The sequence below is a fragment of the Salminus brasiliensis genome, chromosome 23 (assembly GCF_030463535.1).
Source record: "Salminus brasiliensis chromosome 23, fSalBra1.hap2, whole genome shotgun sequence".
NCBI lineage: Eukaryota > Metazoa > Chordata > Actinopteri > Characiformes > Bryconidae > Salminus > Salminus brasiliensis.
This window is the reverse complement of record NC_132900.1, coordinates 30,388,721-30,416,240: the sequence shown is the minus strand read 5'-3', so window position 1 is coordinate 30,416,240 and position 27,520 is coordinate 30,388,721. Positions and strand designations below refer to the sequence as shown.

General features: G+C 49.0%; 2 protein-coding genes across 2 annotated transcripts in view; both read right to left on the bottom strand.

The window, feature by feature from the left end:
- Positions 1-27,520, bottom strand: part of cux1b (cut-like homeobox 1b) — a 171,508-nt gene that overhangs the window by 19,923 nt on the left and 124,065 nt on the right. The gene's annotated exons all lie outside the window — the stretch shown is intronic.
- LOC140546194 (homeobox protein cut-like 1) lies at positions 960-25,030 on the bottom strand (the record flags this gene model as incomplete). Its single annotated transcript, XM_072669410.1, has 8 exons — positions 960-2,923; positions 3,035-3,305; positions 7,123-7,311; positions 9,610-9,912; positions 15,662-15,821; positions 19,661-20,202; positions 20,959-21,060; positions 24,241-25,030. Coding segments are annotated over 8 exons (2,820 nt in total), but the record flags the coding sequence as incomplete, so codon positions are not given.

Below are 27,520 nucleotides of genomic sequence, written 5' to 3'. Positions count from 1 at the left end.
TAATGAATCATTTATATGTAAAGATTGGTGGCAGACAGTGGTTCATTTAGTGTTGTGTTTAAATATCGGCCACTAGAGGGCAGTGTTGTGCTTGGCAATATATCGTCTTGCTTACAGTATCGTGATATATCACGCTATACTGAATCAAACCCCTGTTCTTGAGCTCACTGTTTTTTTTGTCAGGCCTAGATATGTCTTCAGAAGAGGGTTCTCCTAGTCTGGCTGGTGTGTCCCTTTAAAACAGCAGCGTGGCTTTGAGCTGAATTATTACCCTTTAACTGGGTTTAACCCTTTAACTGGGTTTAACCCTTTAACTGGTTCACTTCATAGAGATATATCAGACTGGTATGAGGGAGGGAGGGAGGGAGGGAGGAAGTGAGGGATCCATGGCATTTAGTGAATGAGTTCCATTTCTAAAAACTGGACCGAAGAAAAGGAGGGTGGTTACCATACACACACACACACACACACACACACACACACACACACACACACACACACACACACACGGACTGAAACACACAGGACATACTCCTCGCACCCGAAGCGTGACCCCTCCCACGGCTGTAAAACCGGGCGCTAGTGAACGGCGGAGTGTACGGTTTTAAAGTGAACTGTGCATTTCTTGGCGACCTCGGAGGTGAAAAGGGAGACGGGGTCGGGGTGGTGGTGGTGATGGTGGTGGTGGAGGGCGGGGGGGGGGGGGGGCGCGTGTGGGGAACCTACCCAGAGCCTTTAAATCAAACCTCACACAGTACCACATGAATCTACAGTACTACAACCCCCAGAATCCTCTGCGACTCAGTCGATCTGGTTTCCTGCAACAGCTGCCGACGGCGTGGTCTTTCTTAAAGAGACAGTTTCTTCTTTTCTTTGCGAAGGAGATCCATCACTGCTGACCTCTCGCTCGGCCCGTGTTTTTTTTTTTTTTTTTTTTTAACTATTTATTTATTTATTTATTTTCCTTTTATTTAAAGTTGATTTCCTGAAGGCGGTCTAAAACGGAGGGCGATAAGAAATGGTATACCAAGTGGTGCGGACCGGACCGTGTACAGGCCTGTTAAAGCTGTGAAGTCGATGTACACTATATTAAGAGCTCTACGTAACAAAACCAAAAAAAACAACAACATAAAAACTACGTCAGCTACCACGATATAGTCTCGTTTTTTGTCCTGTTTTTTTTTTTTAAACCTTGCATCTTTTTTTTTTTCTTAAAAAACGTGAATTAAAGTGATTTTTTTTCCACACGCGTCAATTCTCCTTTCCAAAATGTGTATTTTGCTTTGTCTTGTTTTTGTCCTTTAGAGTCAATAGACTGTGCAATCTCTTAGTGGCAACCGAATTGCTATATAAAAACTTGTTCTTCGTCGGAGGATTTCCCGGTTTTAAAAAGATAAACTAAACAATAATAAAAAAAAAAAAACGCTGAAGAAATGCAGGAGGATCCTCGGCCATTCGATGGCCGGCGGGCGTGGAGGAGAGGCTGGTCGATGAGAGGAAAGCACTCCGCAGCTGAAGCTTCCTCCCCCTCGTTCCTTCAGTGTCGCTGTAACGACGCTCTTCGCTTGTTTCACCGTTTGTTTGTTTTTTTCTTCGTTGTTCGCTTCTTCTCTTGGTTCCAATCCTCTCGCATCTCCACCAGAAACACAGTGGAGCGATAAAACCAAGAAGATGCCCTTTGATTGACGATACTATGCACACACATTTAAAAAAGGCGAAAAAAAGGAGACCACCTTCTGCCGATGCGTCCTAAAGGTGGGCGGAGCTTCTTGAAAAACGTAATAATAAAAGGAAAAAGACGCAGAAGTGTAACAACAACGAAACCTCAACAGTGTGAAGAATCCGCGAGCTTCAGAAGTGGGAGGTGGGCATGAGTTTGTGTACACATTTGAGGTGGGTATGAGCTGACCTCCCCTTTAAAAGCCCCTGAAGGACAAAACGAGCCCTAACTGAGAGAGAGAGAGAGAGAGAGAGAGAGAGAGAGAGAGTGTGAGTGAGTGACCGAGGCAGCTCGGCCCTTTGGGCTGCCTTGCTTTAATGCTCGTGGTTAATGCTGGGGTGAGTCCGGCTGTCCGGCAGGAGAGAAGGTTTAGGGGCACTGTGGCCGATGGGACGGCTAAGTGCTTCATCTCAGTAAAAAGGAAACGACCTGGAAGTGTCCTTGACCCGGGTCCACTGCGCTGTTTTTTTTTTTCGTATTGTCCTTCCTTCCGTCTCGTCCACCGCCTCACTGGTCACTCCTCTTCATCAGAAAAAAGTAAAAACCAAAACAGTCATTATCAAAGATGGCCACGCTTGGCTTTGGCTGTGCCCACAGGAGGGTCTCCTGGGTCAAATGTGGGGGTGGGAAAACAGGTAGTAGGAGCCCGTCTCTCTGTGTGCGCGCGCGTGTGTGTGAGAGTGTGTGTGTGTGTGTGCACACGTGCACGAGTGAGTGCGTGCCTGTGAGACCAGGGAGGCTTAGAACTCCCACTCGGACGGATCCTCTTTGCTGGCCGCCTTCTCCAGCCGGTGAATAATGTTATTGAGGTTGGCTGCCTTCTTCTTACGCAGGTTACTGTCCTTGGGGTTGCGTGAGGAGGAGGAGGAGGAGGTGCTGCCGGAGGCCGAGGGGGCCGTCTCGGGGAAGCCAAACAGGCCCAGGCCGGAGGAGCCGCTGGTCCCGGGCCCCTCAGCGGCTGAGGTAGTGGGGTCTCTCAGGATCGGGGAGTGGGACGGAGTGAGTGCTTTGGCGGTGGCGGCTGCCTCCTCATCTGGGCCCGCGGGCTTGCCGTCGTCCATCGCGGCGTCCGCTTCAGTGCCGTCGCAGCTGTCACCGTCGCCCACTTTGCCTGGCTGGACTGAGGGTGAGCCTCCCTCGCTGGCCGCTGCTGCCCCTGCTGCCTGGATCTCCTCTATGAAGAGCTCCCGGCGGATGCGAGACCTGGAGGGAGAGAGAGAGATTGAGAAATACGGTCAAGCCGTTCCATAATAATCGGGCTGGAGTTGCTGTTTTGAGAGATACGAGGATTTTGTATGACCGCGACAGTCGTACCTGTAGTTGTGGAACCAGTTGATGACGGTGCTGGTTTTGAGGTTCAGCTGAGTGGCCAGCTCCTCAATGGTTTTGGGAGACGGGTAGGGCTTCTGCTGGTAGGCCCTCTTCAGAGCTTCCTTCTCTTCTGGAGCCAGTACTACCCGAGGCTTCTTCAGCTGCTGCTGAGGGTGGTGCTGAGGGCTGCTGCTCTGACCGAAGTCCGTCCCCAGCAGGCCGCTGTCCACCGGCTGCGTGTCGCTCATGGAACTGTGGCGTCTCTTCATGTAGGCTGTGGGAAAACAAACAAACACGGAAGGTTGGTCAGGGACAGCAGACGGGGACAGAAGCTCACAGCTGTGAGACGAGCATGACGCTGTGGGACATTTGGACTGGTTCCCTCCCACAAGCTGGATTTCCCCACTCGGTAATTGGGAGAATCACAGACCAGAGCTCAAAATCCAAGATGGCCACCTTGTATATCAACAGTAACGGACTGTCTGCGTCTCATTAAAGCAGTCGTACACACAGGACTGTCCAGCGTGCATCAGCGGATGTGTTTCCATGGTGTTTAGGGGTGTAAAATAACATATAATATAAACATATTATGGGTCTTATGACAGCTGTTTTGTACAAATATTGGAATTTATACCTGGGAAGTGTTTATTATGGGTGTGACGTCATTCCCAGCTCAAGGAGACGACTTCCGAGGTAAATGGAAAGCAGTAAATGGGTACAGTGTTTGAATGCTCATTGAGGTGGGGGTGGGGGGTGGGAGAGGGGGCAGTGACTGCTTAGCGTTTCGTTTCCATAAAGCCGAATGAGGGGTAGTATCAGTAAGACTGCACCAGTATGTGCTCCATGCCTGAAACCTCCAAACCACCACCAGGTGTCAGCATTGCATCACCAAACATTTGAAGCGTGGGCCTCAGCACTCGGCCCTCCGTGTATTTCACTGGGGAACGAAAGACGTCACTTATTTTGATGATGACAACACACTTTCCATATTTTGAGGAATATTTTCAGGCGTTACAGCTCAACTGAGATTCACGGCGCGTGAATCTGGTGCTATTCTGATCAGCAGAGGGCGGCTAATAAAAAAAGCAAAGCGTCCGAGAGCGCTAACGGCCCGATGAGGTCATATTCTAACTACTTCAGCATGTGGAGCCAATATTAACAGGGAGTTAGTGAGCAAAGCGTCCAAAATAATAATGGCCTTCTAAAATAAACAGACATGCTGAGAAGCCTCCAACAGCCTTTGACTGGCTTCGTACCCACAGCCCATGCTAGCTGGAGTCAAACGCATGGCTCTCCTTCAGGCCTGCCTCCATAAACTCTCGGAGTTTAACTTTGCCGAGGTCAAAAGCACGCTCCGCGGCTCTGAGAGGAGCCTCTGGACAGGTTACCAGTGGTCATCGCATGGACATTAGGATGCTTTATTGGGCAGCGGTCACCCGCATTCTCCCCATCTCCTCTGGCCTTCCTCCGGGACGGGTAGGCGAGGTCATGGATCCACTGGGACGTCTAGCGAGGCCTGTCTCTAGGCCTGCTCTGAGCTCGGCTGGGCCAATGCGGTCAGAGGTCTGACACTGCTGGAAAAGAGCTTATCCTGCTTTTGTTGGAGTAACTGTCTCTACTGTCCAGGGAAGAAGGAGGCTTGCTGTGAGGATTTGATTGCATTTAGAAGGTCAGGATGCTGGATGATCACCACCCCAGCTCAGCCAAAAAGTATTGAATGGTGCTGAAAGGTGGATCATGTGCTGAAGAGAGTCCTATTCTATTGGCAGTAGGTCTTCTACAGTGACTAGACAAGCTGTGTGTGTGCATTTGCACATCTTTGTGAGCAACTGGTGCAACTTCAAGTGCACGAATGCATTCGTTAGAAAGGGTGTCCACAAAAAAATGGGGACATATATTGTAGCTCTGTGGGGTCTGTGTGAGTGTAAGTGTGTGCGAGTGTACGTGTGTGTGTGTGTGTGTGTGTGTGTGTGTGTGTGTGTGTTAATGACCAGGCCTCTGACCAGCCGCGCTCGGGAAAAGAGCAGTAATGTCATTCCGTGCCGGAGAGAAGCGTTAAACAGGCCTAATCACTCCAAGAATTTGCACTTAGCTTCACTTCAGGGAGAGTAAGAGCGAGAGACACAGAGAGCCAGAGAGGGAGAGACAGAGAGGGAGAGAGATGAGGGGAAGCAGTGAGACGTTAATGATGATGATGACGATGAGCACTCAGGACTTTGAATAAGCAGGGCCCGGCGAGGCCATGGCCTGTCACATCTAATGAAGGGAGTGACATGGCGGAGGCTGATGAGGGGCGACAGCGCAGAGGGGATGACTCCTTTAGCAGGAGCGAGGGAGCGGGAAGACGACAGCGATGGCGGAGGAGGGACGGACGAGAGCGGAAAACGCAGTGGTGGCCTGTTGAAGCAGCGCTTTCGGCTATAAAGCGAAGACGAGCCGACCACAGCGGACCCTTACATGCTCACCCAAACCGTTATGTAAAGCTTAAAATGGCCGTTTTATCAGAAACGCCTACAAGACAGGTGCGGACTGTGGCTGCGGTACACTGTAGCAGCGCCCCCCTCTACTCCATACCGTCTCACTGCGGCGGGGGACCACTCCACAGTGAGCTAATGCGGTATCAGCGACACTGGTGGCGTGGCTATTCCACTTTCCCCCTTAAAGGAATAATTACTTTAAATATTCTAATAATCAAAATCCATCAATTAGCCCAGATGCCGTCAATCAGCCACGAAATATTTGGGCTCGTTTGGGCCGTTAGCGTCTTTAGTCTCGAATGGGAGATCCTGGGCTAATGTTGCTAACAAATAGTGGCTTTAGGCTGTCACCAACATCATCTCTGCAAATGTATGCAAATAAAAATGGTCAGATCTTCCAAATCTCTTTATTTTCAGGATCAGATTCTATAATCAGACTTTCTGGACTGACTGATTTAGTTTAGTCGAGACTTTTATTAAAATCACTGATTTATAGTGTTTAATATCTTATAATCCAGTCCTGGACCAATCAGCTCCCAGCTCCTTTACAGCACTTCCTGTTTGTGTGTGTGTGTGTGTGTGTGTGTGTGTGTGTGTGTGTGTAGTGGTACACACTCTGGACTGGTTTCTGTGGTTGTTGGTCTACTGGTGTGTAAGAACTGTGTGTTTATAGTGGGGGAATGTGCTGTGTGTGTGTGTGTGTGTGTGTGTGTGTGTTAGCATTAGCATTAGAACAAAAACAGAGCGGTTCAGATATTATGGGTCAGATATTATGGTCTGTTTTCAGGTTCCACTGTAAAATAGCTCCAACTCCTTTATTTACCTCCTGAGAGCGTCCGCACTGCTGCTGCAGCCGGCTGGGGATAGCGTCCGTTAATGCCGCCCTGAGGACACTAGATGGCGCTCTGAACACCGCGGTTAAAACAAAGACTCGGAGCAGGATTGGGATTAAAGTAGCCAGTACCCGATCCATTAGAATAAGCCTGGCTCCTGATCCCTTTCGTACTTGCTGTAGTTATGACCTCACCGTCACTTCATTTCGAGGTCTCTAACGAGTGGAAACAGAAATGTTGCCCATCATAAGACTGGCAAACCTCCCTGAAATACCCCGAACAACCCAGGTGATGCAGCTCTCTCGCTCTCTGGTAGACGTCTACATCTCTGAGGAGCTGGGATCTTAAATAATAGCACGATAGCAGTCCTACTTTAATGCAATAACGTGTGAATTTGATTTCGGAATATAAACTCCATTATGTTCCATTAGTTTATCCCATTAACACCAGCGCCCGGCAGCTCGCAGAGACAGGCTGATGGTCAGCATGGTGGAAGCTGTTTAATTTGGGCCATCATTTATATTTAAGCTTTAATATAAGAAACGTAAAATATTCATACCAGCCGTACCAGCATTAACCCCCTGAAACGCAGGCCTGCAAGTCAGTATGCCAAGCTCTAAAGCTCTAAAGCACTGCAGACAAACAAAAGGCTTCCGAATATTTAACGGTGACCACGTCAGGTGACCACGTCAGATGACCGATGACATCCAATCAGTCACCTCCAGAGCTAAATAATAATAATAAAAAATAAATAAATAAATAAAATCGACACACTCCTTACCTTTCTTCTCCATTCGCTTCATGTCCATGAGCTTCTCGACGTTGCGCGGGTCGCTGAGCCACAGCTGCATGCGCACAAACGGCTCCCTGCCCTTCAGACTGAGCTTGTGCCAGGGCTTGGGCCGGGCCAGGAGGTCCGAAACGGAGCCCTGCGTCAGGCCCAGGATCGTCTCCCCGAACAAGCGCTGACCTGCAACACCAACAAAGCGACAATACCTTCAGCATAGCCTTTATATAGCACTGCCTTTAGTACAGTACAGTACACTGTGTCCAAATGTTTGTGGACATCCTCTAATTCTAATGAATGCATTCAGCTAGTTTAAGCTGCACCCATTGCTGGCACAGATGTGCAAATGCACGCACGCACGGCTTGTCTAGTCCCTGCAGAGAAGAAGTACTGCCAATAGAATAGGACTCTCTGGAGCAGGTAAACATCATGACCCTATTGGCACCATGCTGCCTAATGTCAGGCGTGGGCTAGTAGAGGGGTACAAGTACAGAGCTGGAATGATGGTGCTCCATCCTGTATTTTTTAGAATGAGTTGGGGAGCTGGGGATAATGAAGTGGGGGGTGGTGATCGTCCCAAACATTGTGACCTCAAATGCTTTTCCAAAATCTAGCATCGGATGAAAACCACAAATGAGCAGGTGTCCCAATACTTTTGTCCATATAGTATCATTTAAAAAAACGGCAGTTGTTCTTTATAGTGTGTGCAAATTCCATTATGAGTGGACCAATAGAAATGCTCTATTTTCACTCTCACTTTCAATGAAGTTCAACATATATGCAACTGTTCAAAAGTTTGGAAACAGTGTTTTAATGATATATTTAGCTGTAATAAGCTGCATCTAAAATATTGCAGACAAAAAAAAACATGGCGTCGTTTTGCAGCTCCGTCAGAAACACTTAACGACCCGAAAGGTTAGATAGAAAAGAGTCGTCTGAAGCAGAACAGCTTTTTCAACAGGAAAAAGGAAAAGTGCCCAAAAAAGACCAGCCTTGCTCTCGACATCTAAGCCCTCCCGCCTCCCTCCCACTCCTAATCATAACCGTGCTGTTATGAAAACACCTATCTGGGGCCTGCCCAGCCCAGCAGATGGAAAACCTTAAGCCCTCGGAGAACTCGAAAACAATCCCTGGTCCTCTTTTAGCGTTCGGGCCGCGCTCTTCGGGCTCAGAAGTGATTAGAGTCATCGCTGCAGACGCGTCTGGCCTTTCTCCTCCACTCTTAATGCGCACGTCCTTCCGAAAACAGGCCAAATCCACGCGAAGACGCAGCTTCATCCACCAAGTCAGCGAGTGGGAAAAGTGAACTCATTCACTTTAACTCAATCAGCAATGCTGAGATCATTTCCCTGCAGCGCGAGCCCCCCCCCACCCCCCCAACACACACAAACACCCCAAACGGCTCTAATTTTACACGTTTCTGCAGCCTTTTCCATTCACCGGTCAGAAAAAAGGGCTCCTAGAGAAGTCTCCTCGTCTGGAGCGAGTGCGTGTGTTTTCATTATGGAGGGTGCAGTGGGTTATCATAGGCCTGTGGAGAGGTACCCCAACACAGCTGGAGCAATATGTGGGAAAGGGAGAACCAAGCCAGAACAGTGACCGCAGTAAAGGTCAGCCTGCAGCTGAATGAACAACAGACATGGTGGCGGTCTGTGCTGCTCTATATGCTATATATATATATATATATATATATATATATATATATATATATATATATATATATATATAAAAACACACACACACACACACACATTTACGGTATTGGTCAAATGTTTGGACACACCCACCCGCAAAGACTTCCCTCATTTTTAACAATAATAAAGCTGTGAAAGAACAAAGCTGTGATTTCTGCACTGGACGAAATACTGCTAACTAAACTAAACCAAGTCTCGTTTACTGTCCAGATTTTACATTTTGTAGAGGTGCTTTCCCCCCCCCTTAATTTTATACTAAAAAAAACATTTCATTATGAATTTTTATTGTAAAATTCAAAAAAAAAAAAACATTTTTCAGTGGTTCTGGACCCTTAACTAATGTCCCAAAACTTCTGTCCCATTTCTTAACTGTTATGGTCTTGAATTGCATCGACGGTGTCCAGTCCAGATTTTGTAGATGTGCTTTTTTCCCCCTTAATTTCATACTACAAAAAACGTTAATATACATCGGAAAAAACCATGAATCAGCAGGTGTCCCAATACTTTTGTCCATACAGTGTCATTTAAATCTGGCAGTTGTTGTCAAGCTCCGTCTGTCAGTCAGTTACACCAAAAACCCACTACGAGTTCTTGCAAGACTACGAACAGCACAGGAACAGTAAGGAACAGTAATTTAAGGCCATAACAGTTAAGAAATGGGACAAGTTTTTGGACATTAGTTTAGGGTCCATGATGACAAGCTATTCCTTACTGCCCAAACAAGGCGAGATAGACAGATGAACAAATGGACAGATGGACAAATGACTCAACGGCACAGCCCACTCACCGAGGTTGTTGTCGGTCAGCACCTCCTTGACCTTCTTTGTGATGGCGTAGGTGTCCAGCTCAGGCGACATGGCCACCATCTCCTGGATGCTGAGTCCAGAGGGGCCCAGGTTGGACAGGGGCAGGGGCAGAGGCAGGGGTGTGCTGGGTTGGGAGCCCTCCGAGGGCTCGCTGGACTGGGGCTGCTCGTGTCCCGAGGTCTGCAGGCCCAGCGGCTCCCCCAAGCTCTTCACCGACTCCTCGGCCGAGCTGAGCGGAGACTCAGGGGCCGGGCTGCAGCTGCCCGACGTCTTTGGGGTGCCTTCTGGGGGATGGAGGAAGGAGGAGGAGAGAGAAAGAGAAGGAAACCGACATCAGTATGTTTCTCAGGACGGTGATCAGGCGGAGATACGCCGACACGGACACTAGACTCAGGCTTTAGCTTTTCTAAAGGTGATCCTCTCCTCTAGCCTCAGACGAACCAGTATGAGCCAGATCCAGATTAGGCCTAAACTTAGTCCATCAATGCTAACCCACCACTAACATTTAACCTTTTATAACCTTAGACCTTTTATAATCTACTGCTGACATACATACACTAATTGGACAAAAGTATTGGGACACCTGCTCATTCACATGTTAATGAAATCAAGGATATTAAAAAGAGCTGATCCTGCTTTTGTTGGAGTAACTGTCTCAACCGTCTAGAGAAGTAGAAAGGCTTTCAACTAAAATTTAGAGGAACATTGCTGTGAGGATTTTTTTGCATTTAGTGACAAATGCATTAGTGAGGTCAGGATGTTGGATGATGATCACCACCCCACCTCATCATCCCCAACCCCTTAACTCATCCCAAAAGTACTGGATGGAGCAACACAGTTCTCCCACTGCTCCACAGCTCCTCAATGCTGGGGGGCTTCATACCCCTCTACTAGCCCACGTCTGGCATTAGGCAGCATGGAGCCAATAGGTTCATGATGTTTATTGATCTGCTCCAGAGAGCCTATTCTATTGGCAGTACGTCTCTAAATGGACCAGACAAGCTGTGTGTGCGTAACTTGATGAAGCTAATTGGTGTATACGTATCTGCAGCCTTTTGAATGCTAGTGCTTCATTGATTCACTGGTTCCGCTTCTTACATAAACAGGAGACGGGCAGCAACTCGGGTTTATTTAGGCGGTCAGTTGAGTAACCATCCTCATCCATATTTGAACACGGGAGCGTTATTCCCTCTGACAGCAGAATGAGTCCCGCAGGCCTGCTCTAAGGAGCACTCCAAGGAACGCTCTGTCTCTAATTAACTTTTACTCCACACTACTGCTGCCTGTGCAGTGGACAGCTGCCGGCCTTGGACTGCACACACTCACACACGCATGCACCCAGGCCTGGAGTCCATCTGTCTATATCTGTGACCCAAGTCAGTGACCACACTCCCAGTCGGCTGGCCCTGTCGGTGAGGTCCATTCCTGTTTCTAAAAGACCTGCAGGAATGACACCATGGTCACTATATTCCCAAAAGTTTGCAGACACCTGCAGCAACAGCCTCTATTCTCCCGGAAAGACTTTACACTAGATGTTGGAACATTGCTGTGAAAATTTGACTGCATTCAGCCACAAGAGCATCAGTGAGGTCTGTTACTGATGCTGGATGATGAGTTCCAGCACTCCAGGGCATCCCAAAAGTACAGGATGGGGCTCAGGATCAGGCACAGGATCATGCTGCCTAATGCCAGGCGTGGGCTAGTAGAGAGGTATACAGACCCCCAGCATTAAGCTGGAATGATGGTGGTGTTCCATGAAATACAATTGGGATAAGCTGGGGATGATGGTGAGGGGGGTTGGTGGTGATCATCATCCAACATCTTGACCTCACTAACTTTAGCTCTTGTTGCTGACCACAATCAAATCCTCACAGCAATGCTCCTGCTCCAAAATCTAGCAGAAAGCCGGTCTTCTTCCCTGGACAGTAGAGACAGTTACTCCAACAAAAGCAGGATCAACTCTTTTTAATACCTTTGATTTCAGAAGAAACAATGAATGAGCAAGTGTCCCAATACTTTTGTCAATATAGCAGATTAAGAGAACTTTGGTGAACCCCTTCACTGAAGCCAAACACCCACAGAAACGCTGGATGCTCACAGCCAACAGAGACCGCAGTAACGTCCAGCTGTGCTGTATAAGACCGTCCACACATCTGTAAGATAAGCACATCGACTCCTTTACAAAACGCCGCCCTCCTCCTTTAACGCCACAAGTTTTTGGACGCGTCCCTGTCCACAGTGTCCTCACAGGGGACAATAGACATTCAAAGCTAGAATGCTCTCGCTCTCCTCTCCGCTCTCCTCCTCCCACTCATCCCTCCATCCCTCTCGGCAGTCCTGCTCTGCAAGCGGGCCACAAGTGAGCAGTCATGGGAAGCCGTCACTATCGATTAGCTTCCTGCCACGCCGGCGGAGGCCGCAGAGAGAGAGCGAACGAGCGAGCGCTAGAGAGAGAGGGAAGAGCAGTCTCTTTGGATCAGGCTCCGCTACAGCGTTCCGGGTGGTGACATGTGGCTCTTGCGGGATTTTGGGGGGGGTGGGGGGGCAGTTATGGTGCTGGGGCAAACGCTGGCCTTCTGACATGCTGCCACTGACCCACGCAGGCCAGCAGGCCTCACAGCCACTGTTAACAAGGCCTGGCGGGGGGGTGCATCTTTGCTCTGTGTGTGTGTGTGTGTGTGCGCACATCTCTGAGGCTTATATGCGAGACGACCGTCTTTTCATGCCGTCTTGTTTTCGCAGCTGAGCTCATCCCGGAAGCAAGAGACTAACACACACCACTGACTCTGCCTCCACAAGAGAGCACCATTAACCCCCAAACACAGGCCTTAATATTCAGTTATTACTGAGAATTATTAGTCATATTAATGAACTATTAGTCTGAATTATTAGTCTCAGTATTTAGTTATTAATGTTTTCTATTAGATGTATTAATTAGCCATTACTCTTAATTATTAGGCTTTTATTAAAGGTTTAACTCTTATTATTAAGCTATTATTAAAGGTTTGACTCTTAATTATTAGGCTATTATTAAAGGTTTTACTTTTAATTATTAGGCTATTATTAAAGGTTTTACTCTTATTATTAAGCTGCTATTAAAGGTTTTACGCTTAATTATTATTACGCTTAATTATTTTGGCCACAATGTTTGGATGCGTCCCTGTCCACAGTGTCCTCACAGGGGACAACAGTCATATAAAGCTAGAATTAGCTTTTCCTCTTAGTCTTCCTTAGTCTTATTATTCAGTTATTACTCCTAAATAATAGTCTTATCCATTTCTTACTGTTAATAATTAGTCTAATTATTCAGTTATTACTCCTAAATAATAGTCTTATCCATTTCTTACTGTTAATAATTAGTCTTATTATTCAGTTATTACGTTTATTTGCGTTTATTATCTGTCTCATTCATTAGTTATTATTCTTAATTAGTCTTTTAATCCGGTAACAAGCAAATAGCTTGTAGCTCAGTGACCGTAGCCGAGGAGGAGGAGGGGGGGCGGAGTTACTGTAGTGTGTAGAGTTGGGTGGGTGTGCTTAAAGGATATCAATATTGACCCGTGGGACATCTGGTCATGTGCACCCAAGGCTCACTGATGCTCATGGAGGCCTTACAGGGCTCACTACCGCTGACCAGATCCCACAGCTGGACACCTTCAGAGGTCTTATGGAATCCATGCCTCAAATAGTCAGATCTGTTGTGGTGGCACAAGAGGGGGACCTACTGCGTATTAAGCAGGCGGTGTTAATGTTATGGCTGATGGGTGTATGACAGTCTGCTGTCAGACCGTCTCAGGAGTTTTTCTCCGTTCATTAAAATCCATCAGCTTCCATTTCTCCCACTCTCTTAGACGCCTGCCAGAGATTTGGCTACGAGGTGATTTGAGAGGGAGGGAGGGAGGGAGCCCTGTCTAAGAGACTGGACACAAGTCCCCTGTGGACCCCTCCTCTCCCCCAGCTTCCCCCGCTCCCCTCCGCAGGCCGTGATTGGCCAGTCATTTGCATGTTAATGGGCGGCTGGAGAGCGGTAGGCTAAGGGGGTTTGGTAATTACCATGCATCAGTGTTAGCGTGGGGTAATTGATTAGAGCAGCACTATAGAGCCTCTAAGAGCGATTCTCCTCCGCCTCCACACCCCTCCCTCCGCCCTCTCCACTGCCCCATTTCACCTCCATCTCACAGAACTACATAGCAAAGTGTAGCCGAACGCTACAGCGCGTAACGGCGTAATTACAAGCGTATTGGCAGATCTAATTCGAACGGGACGTCTCCAAAACATCAGGCAGGTCTTGTGGGGTGTTGCCGGTACGCAGTGGTCAGCACCTACCCAAAGCTGCCAAAGAAGCTCCAAGGAAGAACAGCATGTACAGTACAGTATGTGGAATCCATCTACCCACCCACCCAAACACACACCCGTGTGTGTGTGTGTGTGTGTGTGTGTGTGTGTTTAACCGTGTTTTTGTGACGTACCAGGCCGAGCTGTGTGCGGATGACTAGGAGGAGCGACCAGCAGTGCAATCACTGACAAATGAGAGAGATTTATTACATGCAGGGGGAGGAGAAACATGAGTGCAGTGTGTGTGTGTGTGTGTGTGTGTGTGTGTGTTTGGCATAAAACCAATTTGGGTGTCCAGACAGACAGCAGTCCAGACTCCCCTGGGACGGGTTGGGCAGAGGCGTACGATGACCCCGCGACCCTCAGGATATTGAAAAGTGTGTTTGGATTTAAGGGCTGTACAGACAGGTCTCCTGATACTGGCCCTCATTGACTCCTCGGGGGCAGAGCCTTCCTCTAACAGTCCTCTCTCCACATCATTAAAGGACAAATAAGCTTCTTCACATTTGGCTTAACAGCAGCATTAACTGCTCACACAGCCGGGCAAAACAAAAGAGGAGGCAGAGACTCTCATAAACCCTAAAAGCTACAAAAGAGGACGGGAGGGGGGTTCACAGCTCGCAGGACAGGAGAGTCATTACAGACCAAAAATAACGAGGGAGGAAGAAAGAGAAACATGATCCCGAGTAAAATTCACATTTTAGCTTTGGCACTTTGGTATATTCCATTTTCTGTCCCCTGATTTGACCTGAGTAGGGTTGCAAAGGGGTGGAAAAACCTACCGGGATCTTTCCATGGGAACTTGAGCTCCAAAATGCAAACTTTCCATTAAAATATGGGAAACTTGTGCAATTATTATTTTTTTTTTTGGAATTAATAGGAAATAATTTCAATATATAGCTATATCATGATCATTAATGTGCCATTTTTTGTCAACAGCAGACAAAGGCATAACAATACAAATAAATTTACCATCGAATCACTGGGAATTAGTGGGAATTAACTGGAATTCATGGGAATAAAACGGGAATATTCAAAGCTAAAGGTGGGAAACTTGCATATGGTTGGTAAAGAAATCTACTGAAGCAGAGTCTTGTGAGTCTTGGCCATAATTAGTAATTATGTATGAACAAAACGGTTGAATAGCAAAGCTCATCCTCAATCCCAGACACATGGTACACTGCAGGGCTATTGAGGCCACACCCCCTGCATCCACTGTCCATTCCTCCATCACATGTTCAGCACATGTCCAGATGATTTCTAGAAACCTGTATTTTTGACCAACTATATGCAAGTTTCTCACTTTTAGCTTCGAATATTCCCATTTTACTCCTGTTAATTCCCGTGGTAAATTTCCCAACTTTGAAAATTCCCAGAATATTGCAACCCTAGACTAAATGACTGGTCTAATAATAATTCGTTGACCCATGTTAAGGTCACACAGTGGCTTATTTCTTTATATAAATTCTCTCCTGAGAGTTTAAAAGATGGAGGTGACAAACCATGAAGCTCCTTCACCAGAACATCCAGCAGAACCAAAAAGCAGAGCTGGAGAACAGGCCTGTACTGACCTGGCATAAAGCTCTATAATCTTCACCAATTATACTGACCCACACATGGCACTATAGGTCAGGTAGACCTGGACCTGCTAGCAGGTCAGCATCTTGGTGTTGCGGCAGGCCGGTGTGTGTACTGTACCTTGTGTCTGGGCCGGCTGGTTGACCGAGTTCTGGCCCAGGTCTCCGTTCAGCCACAGCTGCATGCGTATGAAGGGCTCGCGGCCTTTCTGGGTCAGCTTGCTCCACGGTTTGGGCCGGGACAGCATGTCGCTCACGCTCCCCTGAGACAGACCTAGTACCTGAGTCGCACACAGGGAGGGGGGTGGAGAGAGAGAGAGAGAGAGAGAGGGGAAGGAACATGTTACTCCACTGCCAACACGAGTCTCTGTTTACAAGAAGACCTTACAGCGGCTTGTCGGTGTCCATGCGCTCGGGTTAGACGGGGCGGACCGGCTACAGAAACATGCACGCAAGCAACCAGACGGAAAACCCTAGAGAGCAGCGCAGCCTTTACTCCATCCCACAGCAGCTCGAGCTGCTTCTCTCGGATCGGGGGAGACGGAAGGGAGAAAAGCGAGACGGCCGTCGGGCCTACTTTCTTCCTGGGCCGTGTCCAAATTCAATAAGGCCGGGGCCAGCTTTGAAGGGAGGACGGTGCGAAAACAGGGTGGAATTTAGCCCAAAAGCTAATGGTCTTATTGCGTTAGGCAGCCCTTAGGAAAATAATTTGGTTTGGAGTGCTGCGTAATTGAATCCAGTTCAAAGTGGACTGCGGCAGGGATGCACGGCGGCGGGGAAGGGCCCGGGCCGGCCCGGGCCGGCCAGCCAGCTCCGCTGGAACAGATGTGTGGCTGATGGGAGGGGGGCGATGGCAGGCTGGGCAATCAGAACTGATTGACTTGTGGATAATTTAGTCACATGTGGTGAATGGAGGAGGCGGCTTCTAGCATTCCTCTGAAGACTACATCTTTCATTGGGGGGGGGCAGGAATGCTGGATCAGTCATGAGGCTTCAGCTGCGGTGCTTGATGTGTTTGATGGAGATTTTAATGTAAGAAGTCTAAAACTCGGGAGGTATTCGGTTTTAAGCCACTTTCACATGTGCCTGTTTACCTGGGAATTACCGACAAGTAATCAGGAAGGCGACGTGGCAGTTTACCGGCATGAGACCTGGGACTACACCATGAGCCTTAAATGCTATGGTCCAGATTCCTGCAGAGTTGGATGACTTTCCTGCTCAGGCAGCCCTGATTCAACTGACCCGCTAATCCCCAGGTGTGCTAGATTCGGGAAATGGCCATGCTGTGCTGGATTCCGGCCCTCAACAGCTCAACACGCTTGGAAGAGAACACTAATGGCCAATTCTGTACCCATGTTGGCTAGTATCAAGCTGAGGAAGGGGGGGTGGGGGTGGCGGGGTGTAGTTACCAGCATGTCACCTAGGCATGGGTGCAAATTGGGTAGGAGCTGAAATGTGGTCCGTCGTTATGGACAAGTTTGGCCCAGCTTAAGGACTTATCGGGAGGATGAAGGCTAGCACTGGTCTAGTTCTGGGCTGGGTTACTGCAGCGTTGGATGACTGTCCTGCTAAGGCAGCCCCCCAGGTTTAGTCCCAGGTGTGCTAGATCAGGGACATGGTCAGTCTTGTGCTGGATTCCGGCCCTCAGTTCTCTACCCATTTACACTCTTCTGGCTTATTCACAAACCTCCTGATGACCAGGCTAAAACTCGGGGGGGCCCGCAGGAGAGTGGAAAGAGGCTTCAGTGACCGTCCGACAAGCTCTCAGACACTACAGACTAATATGTGAGTGGGGACAGGGGGTTAGTGGGTGTTAGGATTGGTGGGGAGAGAGACAGATAGAGAGATATATATAGAGAGAGAAATGGACACGCAGCAGACCTTCTCTCCGAACGAGCGCTGGCACACGCCGCTCTTGGCCAGCTTCTCTTTGACCAGCTGGGTCAGCTCGGCCGTGTCCAGCTCGCGGCAGGAGAACAGCTCGCACTGCTCAGGCGCCAGAGGAGGCACGGGCGCTCTGGGCGGCCGTGCCGAGGGGCCGGGAGGGGGCGGGGCAGGGCCGCTGAGCTCCAGGTAGCCGGAGCCGGCGTGGGGCCACTCGCTCCAGTAGTAAGGGGCCTCGAGCAGCCGGGGGAGCGTCTGGCACAGAGACACACAGAGAGGAGGGGTGGGGGGAGGTGGGGAGCCACCGGTCAGTTCCGGGCCATCCGGTACAAGACAGGGGGCTGGCAGCCAGGCGAAAGGTGGAAAGCCAGCCGCAGGCTTTTCAGAGGCTATGGCCAGGCCAGGGGACGGCTAGGACTGGACATTATATAGTGGACTTGTCCCCCCCCCCCCCAGTATTGATTATTAATATTTCAGGCATTTTATTAATTAATTTTATTAATTAATCTCAAGGACGTCCACGTCTCAAGATTGTGTTTTGTTTTCCCAACCAATCATTTTCCTTAAAAATAAACAGGCTACTATACACTAAATGGACAAAAGTATTTGGACACCTGCTCATTAACTGTTTTCTTCTGAAATCAAGGCTATTAAAATGGCTATTGTTGGAGTAACTGTCTCTCTACTGTCCAGGGAGGATAACTTTCTACCAGATTTTGGAGGAGGAGCATTGCTGTGAGGATTTGACTGCATTCAGCAGCAAGAGTGATAGTGAGGTCAGGATGTTGGATGATGATCACCACCCCACCTCATCATCATCCCACCACCAACTTATCCCAAAAGTACTGAGTGGAGCTCCACCATCATCATGATTCCAGAGAACACAGCTCCTCCACTGCTCCACAGCTCCTCAATGCTGGGGGGCTTTATACCCCTCTACTAGCCCACGCCTGGCATTATTAGACAGCATGGTGCCAATAGGGTCATGATGTTTATTATTTGCTCCAGAGAGTCCTAATCTACTGGCAGCACTTCTCTACCGGGACTAGACAAGCTTTGTGTGTGCATTTGCACATCTAGTTGCTCTAGTTTCTTTGACCTTTAGGGGAGAGCAGCATAGTGGACAGCACTTGACCTACAACCTCGAAAAGGCTTCTCTTTAAGAAAGAGCCCATCCAGGACCTGGCTAATTTGGACCATACCATAAATTATACGTGAAGGCGTGACGGTCTGCTTTTGGTGTGGATGGAGTAAAGGGACGTTAAGCTCCATTCGGTTATGCTTGTTTTACGACGGACACCTATGAGCCCACTTAAGCAACAAGAAAGGCGGCTAACAACGTCCACAACCCGCCCTGACCATGCAAAATACATACACTCAGGCTTTGAGCTACTGGCAAGCCTTATTATATTGAGGGTACCTTGACAGGAGCTTCATAACACATACATAAGCACTGACATAAGCATTCCTAAAGCAGTATGTAGAGTGTTTATGAACAGTTCATGCCAATCGTCGCTAATTTATGTACGGTAAATAACGAGCATAAAGGTCTCTAAAATAAAGGCTTGCATGCTAATGAAGGGCAGCACTTGTAAGGCTATTAAGGCTTATTATTAATGCTTATTCCAACAGGTGTCGGATGTCATTAAGGCTGTACTGGCCAATGCTGATGTCGCTTCACCTTAGCATGTGTTACGACACTGGACACTTGCTGGACACTAGCTAAGCATAACATTTATAACGTTAGCAGTTATGAAAGGCTTATGCAGGTGTTGTGTAGCCTTATGAATGCTGCTATTCATCAAATAAAGTGGTGTTCTATTAATAACACTGAAAACCAGACCCAGATAAATACTCATTATTTGGACATTATGCTTTATTAGTGTTATAACAGGGTTATAACAGTGTTACAAATGTCTAACACTTGGCTTAAGCATCTATAACACAATAAAACGGCATTTGCTTCATAAATAGAGAAGTAAATGACCATGTTGTGATTCAGGGCTAAGCTGGGTTAAGGGTTGCTGTGTAAATATGTAATTCAATGCTTATGTACGTGTTATAAAGACCCTTAAGATAAAGTGTTACCGAAGATTTGTAGTTGTGAACGCAGCATGCAGGAGTACCTCACGCTCACTGCAGTGCCAAAGTTTGCCCACAGCCATGCAGATCACAGAGAGCACCGCTATTCGTTTGACGGATGCATTCAACTCGCAGATCAAAAGTAGGCTCCTACCTCTTTGGAGTCCTCCAGACTGTGGTTCTCCTCAGGCTGGCTTTTGTGCCGCTCTTGATGCAAGCTGCTCCACCACTGATCCCTCCAGTGGCCTCTAGACGTCCCGTCCAGGACCCTGGCCTGCTTGGAGCCGCCGTCCGGCAGGCCGTCCTGCCCTGGCGACCCTGGCCGCTCCTTCTTAATGCTGTTGTAGTCCAGGAGAGGGGAGGGGGAAGGCGAGGAAGGGGAGGAGGAGGCCAGCAGAGGGGGTTTCTTCAGGACCAGGGACAGCGGGTTGTAGGCGGGCAGAGGGGCAGCCAGCGTGGACGGCAGCAGGACTTTGGGGGACAGCATGGACAGGTCGCCCTGAGAGAGGGAGGAGATGGAGGATGAAGAGGACGAGGAGGACGAGGACGAGGCCTTCAGGACGGGCTCCAGGGCGGCCTGCTGGGCCTCCATCTCCCGCCGCGCCTGCTCCAGGATGGAGCGGATGGCTTCGTCTGAGCCACTGCCTCCGCCGCTGCTCAACCCCCCGGACGAGGAGGGAGGAAGAGTGATGTCTGCTGTTGGTGGGAGAGACAGACCACATCAGGAAATGCTGCTGTTACGGGACATTAGGTGTACGAGCACCCGTTCATGCACTGATATGCTGATCCCAGTATACACCAATGAGCCAAAACATTAGGACCACACAGTCGGTTCTTATAGTCTGGGTTGGAGGATCTCTGAATCCGCAGGGCTTGCAGGATACTCCCGGTCAGCAATGGTGAGGTAACAGTGGTCTGAGGGCAGGGTGTTGAGAATGTGTCACAACACACAGTGCATTGCCATCCTGCTGTGTATGGGGCCTGAGTGCCTATGCTAACGCCTGTCCACCGCTGAAGGCACCTACAAAGAACATGCAAGCATTGGGTCACCGCATGCTACGATGAGTCCTCTTTTTCCTTTACATCCCATGATCACCAGGTACATGTGCACTGTTTCCCTGTGGGATGTGCTGGAACTAGTTCAGTCCACGCTGGCTTAGGGCAGGGCAGGGTTCACAAATATTAGCCGCACAGGGCCAGAGTGGTTGCAAGTGGACGCCTCATAGAACTGCTCAAAGGGAATCAGGTGTGCCCCTGCTTGACCAGCTTTTTGTGGATAATATTGGCGACCTCTGACCTGCCCACTTCTGGAGATGCCAGATACCACAGGGTGCTTTTTATAGGTCTTGTAGAGTGAGCTGTTTTGGCGGCAGGTGGTGGTGGTGGACCTACAGTTTTGACTCATTGTTTGGGACGTTATGAAGGAGACGATCCAGGAGAAGAAGGACTTGCCTGATTTCTGGACCTGCAGTTCCCGCTTGGCTTGTTCCAGGATGGACTTGATGGCCTCGTCCGAGCCACTTTCAGGCGTGCGGATGCGGGTAGTGATGTTGCCTGGAGATACAGATACAGAGGAGGAGGAACAGGAAGAGGCGGGGACGAGAAAGACGCAGCGAATTTAAGGTCAGTCAAAGGACGCTGCTTTCAAAGAATCTACGGCACTTTGATCTTCCATTAATCAGAATACCTCAATACCAACAGTCATTCATTAAGTATCTGGACGAGGAACAGTCACAAGACTTCGCTGACCGTCAGTGACATGCAGTTGTAGTGCGATTCTGTGGTCCTCTGGGAACATTTCAAAATGGATGTGTTGTGTGTGTGTGTGTGTGTGTGTGTGTGTGTGTGTGTGTGTGTGCGCTAACAGGGTGGGAACGGTGTGACCTGGAAGTAATAGGCCGTGTTCTGACCGAGGGGTAAAGTAGTGCCCATCAGTGCTCGACTCGACCGCGAAAACCCGGCGTCCCGCTGTCCCGAAAAAAGCGTGCCAAGCCCTGGTAAGCGCCTCTGGCCAACGCTATACTTTCTGTAATAGTTTAATGCCGTCGCTTGCAGGCTGGAATATGGATGACACAGCTTGGGGCCACCGGCGCGAAACCCCAAACGAGCGAATGGCCATGTTTATTTGACCAGTGGAGGTATTTGCGTAACACCCGCTCGTTGGGAAAGGCCAAGTTGACACCACCCAGCCCCGGGCACGCAGGCACTCGTTAAAAAAAAACGCCTAAATTATATATCGGGGCTTTTGCCTGACGTCAATCAGGCAGCCGTTGTGGGGGTGGGATGGGAGGGGGAGCTAGGCTGGAGGTGGCCGAGACAGATTTCTACACCATGGGAAAGAATACACAGAAAAAAGCCACAGAGGATAAAAGGGCAACGACTGCTGTTCTGGTCTTCAGGCTGCGAATCTGAATCACACTGGTTAGGACAATGGAGCGGTGCAGTGCTCCAATTCTCATGCAAGTGTGCTTCATGAAGACCGTCCGGCAGTTGTCGCTTGGTCGTTTGATCGTTTGGACGTCTCAAATTTCATACATCACATAATCTGTACGACTGACCTCCCTGAATTCCCCATAGCGGATAACCCAAAGTAGGACATCATTCCCCAGCCAGCATGTTCATACGGGGCTAACATGGCTGAGATTTTGACCTAATGTAAAGAACCCGGGCCGTTTCTACAACGTCCAACGACCTTCTCAGCTGATTCCCCGGCCCACTACTGATCCCCACCAATACCAGTATCTCATCTCTACAAGCTAGCTACAGCTGACAAAAGCCAACCCTGGTTTCTATCAAATGTCCGACAGCCCAGCACTAGAGCCAGTGCACTAGCTCTGAGAGGGAGAGAGACAAACAGACACAAGTAAGGCAATGTCACCAGAGCCACCCACAGTGGGGAGGGAAATACAAAAGGACTATGGGACACACCTGTCCGCGGGGCGCCTTCGGAGCCGGCTCTCCGCTTCGGACCTTCCTGAAACACTCGGCTAAGGGCCTGGCCTGGGCTCTCTGTCAAAATAAACGACAAAAAAAGGGACGACAAGATGAAAAAAGGCTTGCGGTTTGGCTTGACTAGATCTGAGAATGCTAGAACATGGCCTGGGAGGCGGGTGGAGGGAGGCGGGCGGAAAGTGTGGGGGGGGGGGGGGGGGGGGGGTTTTGGTGAATGGCTGACGATGGACCTGACGATGGACCTTGAAGTTCAGCGCAACCTGAGGATGTTTATGAAAAGTTCACGGGTCACGTCTAATATCTTCAAAGCGTGCCTGGAACAAATGAGCCACGGCAGATGCATCCAGACTGCAGTTAGGTGTCGGAGGAGGCGGAGGGGGCGGAGCTAGCCGCCCTCCTCATCTTCTATGTCAAGGACTGGTGAAACATCTGACCATAAAACCTCAGATTACGGTTTAGGCTCCAGTTATTAAAAAGAGAGGCCTGGAAAAGCAGAGTTCTAGCACTACTTACTGAAGACAGACCTCCAGACTTGACACTTCAGCAACTGAGAACTGAACACACACACACACACACACACACACACACACACACACACACACACACTCACACTCAAGCCTTGAAAAAGGTTGCTTGGAAGCCTTTTCAAGCTTGCATATGGCAGCAGCCCCCATGGCTCTCTTTCTGCTGCTGGCCAGCATTTCCCAAATGTCCACTACTCTGCCAGAATGCGAATATAGTGCTTAACGAGAGTGGACAGCCATGTGGCCAGTGCGTTTCAGCTCCCCACACACACACACACACACACACAGAGGAAGGCCTTCTCCGATCACTGTGATCTAACTCAGCCTTTTTTTTCTCTTTTTTTTTTTTTACACTCGTCTGGAATCTCGAGCTCATGCTCAAGAAGTCCAGCAAGCCTTTATGGTCAGATATCTGATGCTTTTCCGTTTGGTGGCTACAGATCTAAGGTCAGAGCAGACCCTTATTGCAGACCGCCTACGTTCCCGGGCGCTCTGGGGCCGGAACTGGAGCGAGCGGCGTGGATCGAAACTCTCCGGGACTTACCGTTGCCTTCCTTCCTGGTCGATACTATTGATCAGTGAAAGGTTTCGCTATGGATTGGCGCGGCGGTGAGGACGGGCCGCGGAGCCTGAAGGACGATCAGAAGCTCGGCCGGGCGGAAATGAGTTGTGATGGAAGAGATGTGAAGGATCTAAACTGACGTCTGGATCGATACATGCAGAGAGACGGAGGCGAGGTGGAGTTCAGCGTGAGTATCTTGAGCAGGTTTGAGGCGGCTGTTTATTACTTAATGCCACTTTCACAACGCCTGGGAGTTAATGTCACGGACCCAAATGCATACGAATGCTCGGTCAGAAGCGTCTGAGAGTCTACATTCTTACACCACCTGAGGTCAACAGCAAAACACGAGCATGCAGATCTCCAAAATGCAGCAGATTCAAGAACAAAAGGAACGCTTCCCCCTACAATGCTGGTGTGCCCAGGAACCAACATGTGGCTAAAATCTCAACAGGATCCAGTCCAGATACTAGTCAACTGAAGGCCAATGCTGCCAACAAGCCCTGAAAATCGATAGTCGCCCACATCTGTTCCATAAATCAGCCGATTTCAGTCAAACTTTCAGTCCCCAAAGCCTTTCTTACACTCTTCGAGAGGTCATTCAAGGCAAAGCCAGCGACCATTTATTGAGCGACTGCAACACCAGCATTCTTGGGGGTCCAGCGTTCCTTAAAGAGCCAGAAAACACTGGACACTCACCTCTCTGCCTGCCCTGGATGCTCCTCAAGGCCAAGATGTTCTGCTCGTCGGACAGGAACTGCTTCATCTTGTGGAAGGGCTCCTTGCCGCGGATGGTCAGCTTGCTCCAGGGCTTGGGTCGCGCCAGGATTTCGCTGACCGAGCCCTGCGATAGGCCCAGCACGTAGTGTCCGAAGACGCGCTGGCCGATGTTGTGCTTGATGAGCTGCTCCTTGACCTGCCGGGCGATCTCGGCCGTGTCCATGTCCTCGCCCTCCGAGGCGCTGCCGGCGCCCTCCGAGCGGCTTGGCGAGGGCGTCGTCCCGCCATTGGCGTCCGGGCTGATGCAGGACGGCTGGTGGGTCGGCAGGGAGCTCTGGGACAGAGGGCCCGGAGCATAATGGGCCGGAGCGAAGAGCATTGAGCCGTCCTGCAGGGCTTTGGAGTAGAAGGTCTGCATGAGCTGCCGCTGCAAGAGGGAGTTGAGGGACACCTTGCCCGCCAGGGGGAAGGTGGCAGCGGCAGCGGCGGCGGCGGAGGCGCCGTAGAAGTCCTGCCCCAAGCCCGTGGCCGAGAAGGGGGGGTGTGTCCCGTTGGCGGGCGGGTCTGGGGGTGGCCCCGGGGCTGAGTTGGGCCCCACCCCGGTGCGGCCCAAGAGCTGGGAGGACGCAAGATGGGAGGATGAGGCGGGAGGGGGCGTGGCGCCCTGCAGGGCGGGCAGGGTGGAGTTGACCGAGGTGGGGCCGAGTTGGCAGGGCGGAGTCTCCTCTTTCCCTTTCTGGCCGGCTGACCCTACAAGAAAGGGCAAACACAATGCATTATGGGGGAGTTAACAAAAAAGGGGTCCAAAAAGACATTTTTTCCTCTTTTTTTTTTACCATTTATTTTCGTACAAAGGAGAAAATATAAAAAAATTGTTTTGACCATAATTACTTTTTTTTTTTTTTTTTTTTTTTGCCAAGCCCCCCAGACAAACCGCCCATGCATTTGTGGTTTGCACCTTTCTTGTAAGCAACAGCCTGGAAGGACAGAAACCTTGCGTGTACAGGATGACCGCCATGCAATATGCTGCTGCCGTTCCGGCTGCAGATCCAGTCCAATTGCCACCATGGAAAGGTCCAGTCTTTGGCTCAGTCTATTGAGCGGTGTGACTTTCTGAGACACGTTATGGGCTCGGACAGGCCACTGGATGGCCTCTGACCTTTAGAAAAATGTCCATTCCTGTCCATTCCTCCGACATGATTGATGTGCATTAGCATGTTAATGGTACAGTCCCTGCTGACGACGTCTTCTGAGCAAAATATGGCGCACTGCAGGTTTTCAAAAGCAGGTAAACAAGAAAAATAAATAAAAAAATAAAAAAATAAAAGAAGAGCAGCAGGATGGAGGGGGAGGTAAAGAAGTTCAGACTGCACAGTCACTCTCGGTGAAGGTCAAGTGTTAACGTGGTAAATATTCAGTGTGCAGTCTTATGCAAAACGGTTCAAATATGCACAGGCCACCGTGGGCCGGATCTGAACCGGGCGGCTGTACAGCACGGCACAGCACGGCACGGCGCAGCACTTTAGATCTTAACACAGGTGGACGTCTCTCTGAGGGGAATAGTGTGTGTGTGTGTGTGTGTGTGTGTGTGTGTGTTTGGGGGGGGGTGGGGTTTAGCAGCCTTAAACCCCAACACTATGAATTTTTCATGGCTCATGTTGTGCTACATGCTTGGCTATAACAGAGTACACCGAGGGCATCGTTCCATAACCATGAGAAACATTTTCGTGGACCTGCGGGGGCATATTTCTCCACCTGGTTGCGGAAAGCCCTGTCGGAGTAACACCCCATCAGCAGGGCAATCGGTGGCGAAGGCTCGGGCGAAATTCAAAGCTCTAGGCCGCAAGGTTGACCCGTTGTGAAGAAGAGGACGCGGCGGATGCGGTGAGCGAAAAACTGAACCAACAAAAGAATTTCATGTATGCAAATGACCGAAGGGTCCTTTAAATTAGTGGGACGTGATGAGGAGGTCAGGCAACAGTGACCTGTCAATTATGGTAATTATTTTTTTTTATGCAAAGTTTTGAGCGCTATTTAAATAACCTGTTTATGCAGCCCCAAAGCAAAAGCTCTTGACATTTCACTTTCACACACGCACACACACACACACACACACACACACACGCGTTAACATGAAAGACCCCATTATACTGAGGTATACCGGTTTGTTGCAGTGGTTCCGACTACTTCCATGTTTTCCAGACGTGTACTGAACATTTTACATACATATAAATAAATAAATGGACGCTTTATGCATATATTTTATGCTGGTATGTTAATAACCATGGGGGCTGAGAGACAGACTGAGTGAAGAGAGCGTGGACGAGGAAGGGGGAGCACAGAGGAGGACGAATAAAGAGCACAAAGCGCTCTGCTCTATAGTCAGCACAGTGCTGCTCGAAATGTCAGCAGCACATCTGGTGATGAGCAATTATCAAAAGAGCCATGAGTAATGTGGCAAAGTGCTGAAGTAGCCCATTTTTTTCAACATGGAAAAAAAAAGGTTTTATATTTATATATTTATAAAAAAAGCCCTTTTCCATCGCGCTCCTCAAAGACATCCCATAGTACTCATATTTTATGAAATGGTGCATTATATACTGTACTGTGAGTGTTTGCATATGTATATATTGTCTCCATTTTTATGATTTTCACTTCTCGCCATATCATCAATCAGACAGTGGTTCTTTATACTGTATCTGAGCTTCATGACGAACGGACCAATAGAAAAGCTCCAAAATGACCTGGAAAATCTCTTTTTCTTGCTGCCTAATATATCCACCCCCTGACAGGAGCCACTGTAGGTGACGATAGTACTAATAGTACAACTAGGAAGTGGTTTTAATGTTATGGCTAATTGGTGTGGGTTTTATATATATATATATATAACACAAATACATGTGTACATATACACCAGTACATAATGATTAATTATTTAATTATGAATTAAAAATCTATAAAAAAAAAAAGTCATTGATCATTGATTACATTTCATGATCTCTTTTTTTTTTCAATGACTTCCATTGAAGGTGAAGAGAATTTTGCCCTTTTGGAGACGGTAAAAAGGTTTTAGCGTAGCAGTGAAGATTCACACGTTCACACACTCCATTTACATTGCACTGATTATCAATTAAATCTGATCTGATCATTATCTGATCTCCCAATGTTAGCCAAAGACAATCTAACTAAACCAACACCACAGACCGATGTACTGTTCATTGCAGGCTAGAAAAAGTAAGTGAAGCTCTGTGTTGATGAC